Source organism: Stegodyphus dumicola, chromosome X2, assembly GCF_044657685.1.
Source record: "Stegodyphus dumicola isolate Sdum_Otavi_A_Nest chromosome X2, ASM4465768v1".
In the NCBI taxonomy this organism is placed as follows: Eukaryota; Metazoa; Arthropoda; class Arachnida; order Araneae; family Eresidae; genus Stegodyphus; species Stegodyphus dumicola.
Window position 1 is genome coordinate 74,816,014 of NC_140781.1, and position 13,157 is coordinate 74,829,170.

The 13,157-nt window shown below is 31.1% G+C and overlaps 1 protein-coding gene across 3 annotated transcripts in view; it reads right to left on the reverse strand.

Annotated features, from left to right (window-relative positions):
- LOC118199176 (pancreatic lipase-related protein 2-like) overlaps positions 1-13,157 on the reverse strand; it is a 94,300-nt gene that overhangs the window by 27,703 nt on the left and 53,440 nt on the right. For 2 of the 3 annotated variants that reach the window (XM_035370995.2, XM_035370981.2), the window contains exons 4-6: positions 11,951-12,062; positions 9,063-9,176; positions 6,741-6,821 (exon numbers count right to left, since the gene is read on the reverse strand). In XM_035370995.2, coding sequence (XP_035226886.1) covers positions 6,741-6,821; positions 9,063-9,176; positions 11,951-12,062 — 307 coding nt within the window. The remainder of the gene's footprint in view (positions 1-6,740; positions 6,822-9,062; positions 9,177-11,950; positions 12,063-13,157) is intronic. The other variant, XM_035370987.2, reaches the window with a different exon arrangement.

The window sequence follows — 13,157 nt, forward strand, 5'->3', positions numbered from 1 at the left end:
TTAATAATAGTTCAAGGACAAAATACTTATAATATAAGACTCCCAAGTAGCACACGACGTTGCAAAGACGTTGCAAACTGGTTCGAGAGGTTGCAAAGTGGTCGTGGTAACTTTTACGACGTCTTTATAACGTTTTCAAAGAGGCAAAATATTTGCCGTTGTATCTTGGCAATTTTTCGAAATCGCTGAAACGTCATAATATGACCGCTTTTAGACGTGGTCGTTTTAGCATTTTTTTCATAGTTCATCAGCGTTACTTTTAGAATGAAAAGAGACTAAATCTGCTCTTTCAAGAATCTGAAGTCCACATAAGATTTACTTTGCAATGTTTCATTACTTTATTTCATATAAATATACTTTTAATTTAATAATTTAAAAATACTTTTGATTTATTAAATTTAATTGGCACTAAAAATACGTGCTAAATTATTGTTTAAAATTTTGTTAAAATAATTAATATTTAAAATATTTTTATAAATATTATAGCAAAATACTTAAAAATGAAACTAATCTATAAAGTAAAATATTAAATTATGCGTTTTATATATTTAAAAAAATCATATTTCCGAAATCAATGCAAATCACATGTTAGCAATTATTTCACTATTGAAATATGACTTTATTTATTATTTTTGAAGTAAGGACGAATTTATTGGAATTAATATGGTGGCATAATATGAAACATTTTACCGCATACAGTGCAAAAAGTCAATTTTCCCGAAGATGTGATTGTGCGTTAAGATGTATTCACGGATAAAAAGTGGGGCGATTTTAAGAATTCTGAGAAAACTTCCAATGTTAAAAGACGATGCATATCCATACATATTTAACGGCTGTCCTACATATATGACGGAAAACTCACCGACAGTCAGGGGAAGCAGAACGGAAAAAGAGAAAGAAATATTAACACATTTCATGGAAAACGACAAAATTAATGAATTTGATAAATTAGTAATAAATGTTGGCATAAAAATTAGAGAAACTGTGAACAAAAATACGAAATTTATTACCTATAAAAATTCTGGTGAACTGTTTGTTATGCTTTTACGTTTCTGTCCATCTCTACGCATGCATTCAAAAATGCTTTATTTAATCCTATACGGTACACTCGGGATTTGGCGATATTGACATTACAAATGTTTTAGAGAACCCGATAAATATTTTTTGTAAATATAATCTTGTGAACATTGTTCGTAATTCTATTCAGTTCAAATAATTCTTCTAGGCCATTTAAAAAAGATCCTATTAAATTATCAGAAGAACCGTCGAAAGGTTTAATGCAATCGTATAAATCGCTGAAAGTTACACTGCATTGCTCTTCAACCGATGACATTCCATGTACATTATTTATCGAATGCTTATATAAACGAAAATCTCGAGGTTTGCGTGCTTTGGCTAGCTGCCAAATTCGAAGTTGTTAACTGCGCAATTACTTGAGATTCCAGCAGTTCTTTCAAGTAATTTGGTAAAGATTCCATCTGCAAGGCATTTGAAAAGACTGACTTCATGTTTGAAATTGAATCAAGCAATGACTGATATAAATAATATTGCTTATGTTAAAAGTAAATGTAATGCACTGTCAATCAAAGAACGTACTGTGAATCTTCTCATTGTTCTGTCCTTATCTACTTACTTCAACTGCCTTCAGCGAGTGAAGTTGCATTGCTGTGAGCTCCTGTTTGAAAGCCTCTGAAATGAGGAGAAACTATCGTGAGAATACGGAATTTGTGCTTAATTTGTTTGTGAATATCTGCTCTACAAGAAGACACCAAAATTTTGGATATATCATTTAGAAAATATCGGATGCAACGTGCTACAATGCTATTCGTAAATATAGTGTTCTTTTTTGGTGTTTTATGTGTTTCCGGTGATTAAAAAGTTATATGATGCTGAACTCCAATCTTCTGTGGGTGCAATATTTGGATACCCTGATTAGCGTTGTGCTTCGGTTATAACGTCCTAAGTGCTATATCGTATATCATTCATATTAATCGATTATTGTAGTCATAGTGACAGGTTGGTTCTCAGAATTAAATTATATAAAACCAAAAATAACATACAACTTTAAGGCACTTCGTGGTTTTGCTGAAAATGCAATCAGTGCAGAAGCAATAACAATTCAAGCTGTTATGGTATGTTCATTATTTTCAAAATGCAAAGAAATTATTGGACTGGTACCAGTACTTAATATGACTGCTGAACATTAATTAGATATATGTAATAACAAGATGCAATACATTAAAATTAATAATAATGCACATTCTATAGTATGTTGTCTTTCGTATAGTATGAAGAAAAGGTTAATGATTTTAAACAGTGTATGAAATGTAGAATCGTAAAAATTGTGTTAAGGAAACATTAGCATTACTATGAAATATTGTAATCTGTAATTATATGATATTTAATTGTGTAATATTAAAAAACACTAAATGTTTTTAATTGATTGCAAATTGCATTATTACTTTTCGTTTGGTATCTATTCTTCCAAACACTGTGTAATTCGCGTTTTTTTTTTTTTAAATATTGCTGTTATGTATATTTATTAGATTATCTCAATAAATGAATGTTGGAAATAAGGTTTTATTTTTTATTAAATTTAAGTATATTCTATTTTCTTCGCTTACTTTTTATGTGCTTGCGATAACAAAAAGATTCATAATAAATAGGAACAAGACGTTTCATCGTGTGCTATTTAACCAAGAGCTTACTTTAACGTACTTAGCTTAGTATCGTATACTATATTATTTAAATTATTTCTGTACATTAACAAAAGGAAAATTATTGATTATAAAAAGTGAATAAAGTAATCATTGCAAGCTACCACTATTCTAAAATGTAGAAACTAAAAATAAGTAAATACATTTACATATGATCGAAAGAAATGGTGTTAAGAAACATCAGCATTACTAGTAAATACTGCAATCCATAATTATTGCACTTTTAATTGCTTACTATTTAAAAAACACAAATATATTTTTATTAATTGGAAATTTTAGTTCTGTTACCTTTCTTCAGCTATTTATACTTTCAAACACTACTAGTTCATGTTTTTTCTTAAATAGTGCTGTCATGTATGTTGTTTGTTAGGTTATTATTTCATTTTAGATATGAATATGAGAAGTTATTAAATTTAGGTATATTTTTGTATGAAATATTTTTGATCACATTTATTAACTACTTCATACAGTCTTTCATTTGCATATCTTGGAGATATAGAAGTGAATGGTTATACTTTTTACTATGAAACACGAATAAATTTATGCTTGATTTCAGGTAAAATACTGGTTATGTTACCTTAAGAACCGCTTCCTAATTTATCATGACAAGGATAATTTTCAATGTCTCTGAGATTTAACAGAAATAAAAGTGATAATGCTGTTATAATCAGAAACGATCTTTTTTTTTATCCACATATATATCTTTACATTTATTTATGTCTGATTAGTTTTATTTACTTAAAACCTACTTTTAGTGTTATATATTTATAATAACCACTTTCATAATTACTCTCACTTACATACTAAAAGATTAAGAAAAAAATGATGAAATCTAAAATAATCGTAACTTAGAATTTTAAGTTATTTACAAAATATAGTTTAAAGTACTGAAAATAATTAAGGCTATTATTAATTATGCATATTTAGTCTAAACAGAAAAAAAAAATTGCATTATCTTCTGGTTTTCAGGAAATGATAAAATATTTAAACTTTAGAAAGATACAAGGAATACAAAATTTTAAAAAAGAAGAAAAATATATTAATTATTAAGCTTATTTTTCTGCATAAATCAATATGTAACACAACACACATAATAACAACGTTTTCATAAATGTTGCAAAAAGGTGGAATTTTGCGAACGTATCAGGCGTCGTTAAGACGTCGTGATACGATGCTTTCACAACCAAAATATAACCTGCGAAAGACGCAATAACGACGTCTATGCGACAGAAACTTCATCTGCAAAGGTTGCAAAGGTTCATATTTGCAACGGTTGCAAAACAGTGGAGTTTCGCGGACATATGGGCGTCTTAAAGACGACATATTGTAACGTGTTTTCAACATGACTTGCGACCAGTTTGCAACGTCGTTACGACGTTGCCGTGCTACTTGGGTAGCGTATTATTTGTTATTCTTTTAAAATGACAAACATGAGCTGTACGTGCATTCCACTTAAAAAGGAAATAAATATATATCACTAGTTTAAGAAAAACAAAAGTGTTCAGAAAAAAAGAAGTGAGAATGTTTTGCAAACGGATAACTTTGATTTATTTACTGCAAGCATAATCATTTGTAACATAATTATTGTTGGTTGTGACTTATCTCACGTGTCAGACTATAACATCAGAACAAGCCCATGAAATTAATCGTGGCAAGGAGTGCAAGTTTGCGCTTTTCGTTGTCACCATACCTTGAACACCTTACAGGTGACAGTAAAACTTTGCTCAGTTCCTCCCCCAATTTTGATGGAGAGCACCCCGACGAAACGGGTCCGAAGGTCTCCCACCTCTCTTTCCCTACCACCAACATTTCAAGAGAATTTTCAGCTGGTCGCATATTTGGAATGCCTCCATGAGGCACAGACACTATGCATTTACAAACATCCATGCCTTCTCTGTTATTCGAACCCGGGCCCTTCTGTACGGCAATAAGCGTTGCTAACCACTATCCCGGTTGGGGGGCATAACATATTTTATCAGACAAATCAAGAAAGCAAATAATTCATTATCTTACAATAATTATTATTTTAAAATCTATTTCCCAGAAATCGATCAAAATAAAAATTGAAATTTTGCATGAAATCTTATTTGTCTTGAGGAACATTTGGCGCCGGGGCATGATAGACCCCCTTGCCCCCCTCGCTACGCTACTGTATACTAAATATGTTTGTGGAAAATGCATACTTAAAATACTGTTTATTTTCTAAAAGTATTTTACATGATTATTTTTTTCCAAAGGAAAAAAATTAAAACGCTAAAATGAAGTAGCTAAAAGCTGTTATTTATTTATTTATTATTCATAAATTAAACTGAAAATAATAAACTAGTTTTCAAGATTAAAGTGAAATTAGATTTGCATTCACCTCTGATAATCTGATTTAATAATGTTTTGCTATAAAAAATATGAAAAGTGTATTAATTTGAAATGTTTCTCTAGGGAATGAAGCAAAGAATGTCTGGGATATGCCATTAAGTATTGCCATGAAGTCCTGTTAGGTACATTTCTACTCTTTATCTTTCTTTCCATTAGGTAACAAAATTTTCAAATTAATTTTTTTTTCAGTTTTGAATGTTTTTTGTTTATTATTGTTATTACTGCAATCTGATTTATCGTATTTACTTATATATTCCACCACCCCTTTTCGCTAATATTTTTATGTTACGTATTTTAAAGGACTTATTAGTTTCAATAAAATTCTTTTCACTTGAACAAAATACTTTGCTATTCTATTTGTGTATACAGCATTATATTGTTACATTAAATCAGTTATTATTATTATTGTTATCTGATTTATAGTATTTACTTACATATTCCACCCACCCCCTTTTCACTAATATTTTTATATTACGTATTTCAAAGGACTTATCAGTTTCAATCAAATTCTTTTTATTCAGACAAAATACTTTGCTATGCTATTTTTGTATACAGTATACATTGTTACATTAAATCAGAAGTTTCGTAATCATATGCTGAAAAAATTAAGGAGAAATGCACACGAAGAAGGGAAATCTGCAAGTAAGTAATGATATTACTTAATTACATTGTAATTTAAATCTGTTTCTAATATTTGTACTCGAATACAAAAATTATCAAATGTTAGCTTATTTTGTTTTGAACTGTAAAGATCATTTCCGATGAAATAGCTAAAGCCTTCGTAAGTGGTACTTTGACCTCACTTCTATTCCTTATAAGTAGTCCAACTGCAAAGAGTTTTCTTTGTTTCTGCCATTTGTAATGCAAACATGATTAGCATTTTTTAAACATATCCTTCACGAAATTATTCCGTTTTTGGTAGATTTCTTACATATTTTGCCTTAATTTAATTACCCTACTAAATAAGAATTTATTAAAGTTAATATCTTACGCTAAAATATGGTAATTGCTATTAGCTACTAAAATGTATAACTTTTTCTGACGCTGTTTTACTTAAGTTACTGCATATTTAATTTATTTCAAGTATGTATAAGCAAATGCATACACTAACAGTTACGCAGGATTACATTTTGTGTACTGCATCGCATTTACTTACATATCAAAACAGTATAAACAATCACTGCAAAAAATTGAGAGAGTGAGAAACAAACATTTATTTTTATAAAGAAGTAAACTATTTTACTTTTCTTCAAGACATTATCTCCTGATTCGAATTTTAATTTATTATCATAATATTAGTTAATTGTATGTTTTTAACTTTTCTCGATATTGCTGTGGCTTTGTACGAATTATTAATTTTTGGGGGATTTTACTTTACTGTATCTGAACACGATTTTTTAATATGCTCAATTTTAATTTTTATATATATCAATATATATTTATATTGATAGCCTTAACAATCATAAAAATCTTTATATATCAAGTTTCTGAAATGTAACGCTTCATCTAACTCTTCCCCATTTTTCATCTCGTTTGGCATCAACGAGAGCGAAGCATGGGTACAATACCCTGCCTTATTTTTTGGGAACTGACTTTATTCTTCTTTTCTTGCTTCATGCCTAAGGAAAAAATAGTTTTTTTTTTTCTTACCTTCATAATGTTGATGGGCTGCTGGTGTCTGATCATTAGGAAAGAAGTCCAAGTGGCCTAGTTTGTGACATCCTCCGTGCCCTATTGAATATCATTTATGTTGTAATGAAAGGCGAATAGACACCACATATTTTGTAGTTGGAGAAAAGAAAATTCCTCAAAGGAACGGAATAAAACTGTGAACTTGATGATATTAAGGAACATACTTGTTAGTCATTTGTAAATCTGTTAGAGATAGATTCCAATAATAAAAAGTATCAAATATGTTATATTAAGGCACTGTTACTATAACAACTGTTAATATAACAAATATGTTATATTAAATTTCCTGTCGTCGAAGTTAAGAAGAATTTGAATTTTATATATGATATTATTCAAAGTTATATGTGCTGCTTAATTAACATCATTACTGAAATAAAAAAGTCATTTGTATGCTTCATAAATCTGCAGTAGAGTGTCAACTTTAGTTTTTAAATTTCTACTCTTATGATGTGCATGCAGATTGGTCCAAAAGTTCATGACAAGCTTTAAGGACTGGCCAGGCATTCAAAAACTAATCATTTTCACATCGGAGCAAACACGTAGCAGCAAGTGAAAGATTGTGGTGAATTATTATCCGCTACAATTTTAGTCAGTGCCACTACAGAACTATTAGGTAAATATTTTGGAGAAGAAAACAACTATTCCCTTGTAGGGACTCAAATTCCTAATTTTCTGATCTGCCACTCACAGTACTGAAAGCATGCAGCGGAAGCTTGAATATTCCTTGTATGTTTACTGCATAGTTTTCGAACATGAGAGGAGATCTGGGGAGGAGTACTCTTGGAAAATTTGGTTGCCTATGCATTTTTATATTAAAAAAACACTTAACTGTTTGTAGAGATATTAGTTATTTTGAAGCAGGAGACATGAAAAATCAGTAATGCCCTCACCGGGACTCGAACCACGGACGTCTCGAATTTGCCCTAAGTGTGCTGACCGCTACACCACGAAGGCATGCTAAGAAGACGGTACAAATACCTTATAAGTTCATCTGGTTACAGTTATGCATATTTCACCAGAATCATGTTAATAGAGTGATCCTTCATACATGTTGTACATGGATTTTTTTATTTATTTATTCGAATGGAATCAGTTCATCTATCAGCCTAAAATTCTGAAAACATAGCCATTTCTCTTTACTTGCAATGATGTCCAATTAGCATAGCCCTCTCAACATTTCTAGCAAAAAATGTAATATCAGAGGTTTTCTCACGTAAGGTTTTCAAAGAGGAAAAAATCAGGGAAGGATACAATGAGATCATGTGGTGACAGAAGAGTAAGTTTTTCCATCTGGTAACATCAACGCTTCAGATAACAATGATTCGTGCTATCAAACACACTTTTTGGCAATCAACTCCATTTAGCATAATCAGATTGCGTTTGTAGCCATATATTCCTATATAAAAATGGTTTGTTTTTGTATGTCCGGCCTGTCCCTAAAGTTTATATCTGAACATCTAGATGACCCTTTATACACATGTAATCACAGTCAGTGCATATAATGTACAATGAAAGGGGTGTTTTAAATGATAAAACTTGAAGATATTGTAGTTAAATTGTACAAATATGATATAGTTCTATAATTTTAACTGCACATTTTCTGATAAAATTTCTATAATTCATATTCTAATTACTTTGTGTTTCCAAAACTTAATTTGAATTTTGATGATTCCCATCCCATAATTCGAATCTTAAAAAAATTGCAAACATTAATTTCGGAATTATTAGTTAAGTCGTGGTTCATTGGATTTTTTATCAAATACTTTCCAGCAATTCCTTTTTCAACAATTTTTCTAGTTTTTCCCTTTCAAGTGGCTTAAATTTTGCTAGATGTTAGTGGTTTCTTTTTCCCTTTTAGCTGTGTATTTCGATATTTTACAGAATTCGTTTCCTTCACCTCTTATTAAAATTTATCTTTCCAATATAGACTGCCGATGTATATGTAATAAGAAACCTTTTTAATCTGACTAGTTCCCCTGAAGCATTCTGAATTTCACTTTCCTAAAACTTTTCCCAGATTTCTTATGTTTCTTTTATAGTAATATCTATTTTTCCCTTTGACATAATTTTTGTTAAATGCTACACTTCTTTGCTTCTATTGGATTTACGAGATTTTAAGTTGTTCTAACAAAAATCAGTTGCCTCTGAAAGCAAACGTCTGCTACTGAAATTGATTTTGAATGTTTATAAACCTTCTTTCATTAAAAGGAATGAATAAAAGTTTTGGTATTAAGAAGAAGATAAAAACATTCCATGCATAAAATAAAATATAAGAGATACCGGCATCATAATCCTTTAGCTCTGTATGAATAACATCAACAAAATCAGCATCCATTGGATCAAGACGGACATTCATTGGCATGTTGCAAAAGTATTTGTATGCTGGATCTAAACCTGTGAAAAAAATAAGTTGCATAATCTTAACTTTATACTGTGAACAAATAAAATTCTATTATCAACTGAAAGGGCATTTAATAACAAACTGTTTCAAAGTGATGATGCTTTGTCATGCAAAGAACTATGTATCCCTTCTCTGTGTCTTTTCATAATATGCTATGACTTAAAACTAATTGCATTTATTAACAACAAGTAAGGCCTCGATTCTCTAACCTAATAAGTGAACGCGTGAAACTCGCTACGGTATGGATTGCTTGAGAATGAGAATGAGAGAATTAAAAAGTAGAAAACACATCCAACTTTAAATTTGTCCATACATTTTTAAAACTGTTAGTAAGATTAAACAAAGATTCAGTGAAATCAAATAATAAATAAGAGAAAGAATCTGTCTGTGTGCGTGTGTGTTTTTCGTTTGTGCTGCGCGTAAGCTAATAGACTCAGGGCTACGAAATTTGGTACATAGGGGTGCGTCTAGACAAGAACCAGAGCACCTCGAAACTATTTTTTCAAAATTTCAATGAGTTTTTTTTTTTAATTTTATGTCTTTTGATGAAATCGCATTAAGCCGATAATTCTTGCTCATTATATCAGCAACAATGACCCGCAGCCATTGTTGCTGATATATCACTGTTGCCACGTGGAAAAATGAGGGCGATAATTCTGTGCAGTTTTTAAATGTAATGTTTCTCTTGGATACTAAACATTTGTGGAGAGGAGGCAACGGGAATTTGGTTAATTTGCTTATTAGGTTAATTAATATTTGTATTAAGGGATATTGCTTATTTCATTGTAATTTTTTATACATATAATACTTTTTTAATGAAATTTATGTTTTTTGTTTGTTTGTTTGTTTGTATTTTGATAAAGTTGTTCTGCAGAGTAAAATTCTGTGCAGCTTTTAAATTTAAGGTTTGGTGTTCCCTTTAGGCATTTTTCCGGTACATTTAAAAGCCAGACGGTAGCTGGCCGCGTAGCGGTTAGTATTAAATAAAGATTAAATGAAGCTGTATCAATTGCTTTATTGATTTATTTCACAACATTACTCAAACTTGCGCAATAATGAGCAGTAAAGTTAAAATAAATCATGAAATTAATCAAAAACTTCCCTGTATACATTGTTTCGGTTAAAAACATTGTTAAACAGGTTTCTCTATTTGACCTTGTAAAGATCAGCTGAATGCGTGCACGCCGTATATATTTTTTCTCTTCATCTTCTCTAATATAAGAATAGCTAACTTATCTGTTATCAGTTACATTAAAAGGTCCTGTGAAACTTTTGTTACATTAAAAGGTCCTGTGAAAATCGAACCTATTCCTGTGAAAATTTTGAAAATATAACGCTGATTTTTGTTGCTTTAACTTCTGAATAAAAAGGTATTCTATCTATTCTTCTTAAAAGGTATTCTATTGTTCCTGAAAAGTTACTCTAATGCTCCTGAAATTAAATAAATTATTTTCTAATTTTCAATCAGTATAGAGTTTTGAGGTTTCTGCAGTTTAGTTAGTTCAGTTACACTGGTTAACTAGGATTTTTAGGAGAGAGAAACGAGAAAAGCAGTTGAGTCTTCGCTGAGATTCGAACCGCGGATCTTCAAATGACTAACTTGAAGTATTAACTAGTTGTATCACAATAGCGCGTATGGGTTGAATGCCATATTTTCATACATTGTTCCCCACTTAGAGAACAAATGTGAAGATGGACTAGATTAGATTTATTAGATTACGGTATATTAGAACTACCTCCTGAAGAATAGAAATGCCTTCGAGTAAGACCTTCCTAAATTCCTAAAGGAAGCTAACTCATATTCGCTTTACACATTCATATTGTAGTTTAATAAATGGGCCTTTGTTATAAAACACACCGTTCTTAACTGAAAGTATCTATTAATTTAACGTTCCTAATGGCCTGTTCTTGGAGTTTTATGAACTAAATAATTATTGTCACCTGCAGTTAAATTAACCAAACACATAACTGCACAGCAAGCAAAAGTAAATTTATTTATATACCACTTGTGCATTACAGGATGAATAAGTGCAATAGAAAAATAATTTGATTCTAACAGGTCACGAATATTAAACATCAAGTTACTAGTCCACTGAAGTCAACCAGACTAGAATAAAGTACCAGATATTTAATTAATAAAAATTATTGACTGCTGCTTGAAAATTAGCATTTATCTTTTCAATCTAGCATTTATCTTTTCAGCGGTAAATTTCAATTAGATTCAGCAATAATGAAAGAGAAGATAAAAATTGCGAGTTTAGCGCAGATGAATCAGGAAATCAATCAAATGTTAATTATAATTTGCACGTAACTCACGCCTACATATACTCATTCTTAATATCGTCTTCGCGTCAGCGAATTTCTTCTTCGGGCATGCAAAATTAGAGCAAGCAGAACAAAGGATAATGAGAAAACTTAAAATAACTGGTTAGGAACTCGTAATAGACGTTGCGAACATTGATCCGAAAGTTGTAGTTTCAAGAAAAGGTACTATTAAATAAACATAATTAAAGGACTCAGAAAATCTCCGATTTTCATTTCGCATTCCTTTTGATGCTTAGAAAATATATCATGTATGAATGTGGAGGAAATTGCAACTATTATGCTCAACGTTCTTCACTCTTCATTTGTTCTAGTACATTGTTAGCGCAAATTACAGAGAATGATTTCTTATTAACTTATTAGTATTCAAATCAGCTGTTGGTGAGCTTCTTCGGACGTAACGTATTTCAGCTGTCAAAAATGAGATATGTTTCTTTCCAAATACCTGTTATTCTGGATACCATTGGTAGAATACTTTGTCCAGCGTAGCCTGCTACGTGAGCTCCTAACCCATTACCGATGATATGCAGCATAGATGTCGTCAAATTTCCGAATTTCTGAAATATTATCAAATATTTAATAATAGAAATTTTTAAATTTGAATAAATAAAACAGTTTTCATTATTGTTAAATTAGAGAAAATATAAGCAATGTAGAGGCAGAGGCAATTCATTTCTACGGGTCTTATAACTATTATCGATAATATCTACATGTTGTGAATTACAATATCTCAGTAAGTAAAATAATCTTAATGGAAGTTTTTTCCGTCCTTCTAAATACTTAACGGCACAGTTTCACCCTTTTGTTTCGATTCATTATAAGACAGAAGCATTAGGTTAAACGAAGAAGTACTTTAGCATTTTAGGGGCTTAAAATCTGGTTGGAATTCTTAACGGTCTCAATCCAATGCCAGAAAGGCGGGCCTTCTCAAATTCCTAACCATATATGGAGGAATTTAAGAGACTACTTTAAGTATCACTACTAATTTAAGAGACCGTAGTTTTGTATGAAAAATTCGTTGCAATATAAAAAATAAATTTACTGACTTAGACTGATAAATTTATATTTTCGAACGAAATTCTTTATTTCCAATATTCCCTTTAAGTTTTTCTGAATTTGTGAAACACTTATATATCTACATGGCGACTAGTTTTTGCGATTAGAGGCTCGTGTTGGACGAAATAGTGTTAGCTGCTAGCTTTGCAGCTGTCTCCAAGAAAGTATTGATTACATTTCTGTTAGCAAATTTGTAGAGTTATTTCAAAGCAGGAGACATGAAAAACTAAGCTATGCCCTCGCCGGGACTCGAACCTTTGACCTCTCGAATACCCGCCGAGTGTCCTAGAGTAGACATCACGAAGGCATGCTAAGAAGGCGGGAGAAATACCTTATATACACGCCCTTTTAAAGAGCGACTGGGGATTAGGTGACCCAATCCCCAAATCCTAGTGGTAAAGACCCATCATCGACCACCTTTTTTTAGTTCGGGCGCCACTGTTGAGACATTAGATTTTTTTTCTGATGCTGGAGAAGTAAAAAATGTGCAATGCCCTTGCCGGGACTCGAACCCTGGACCTCTCGAATACGCGCCGAGTGTGCTAACAGTTCAAGAACGAAAGTATTCAGAATGGAGTGAGAAAATACCTTATAAA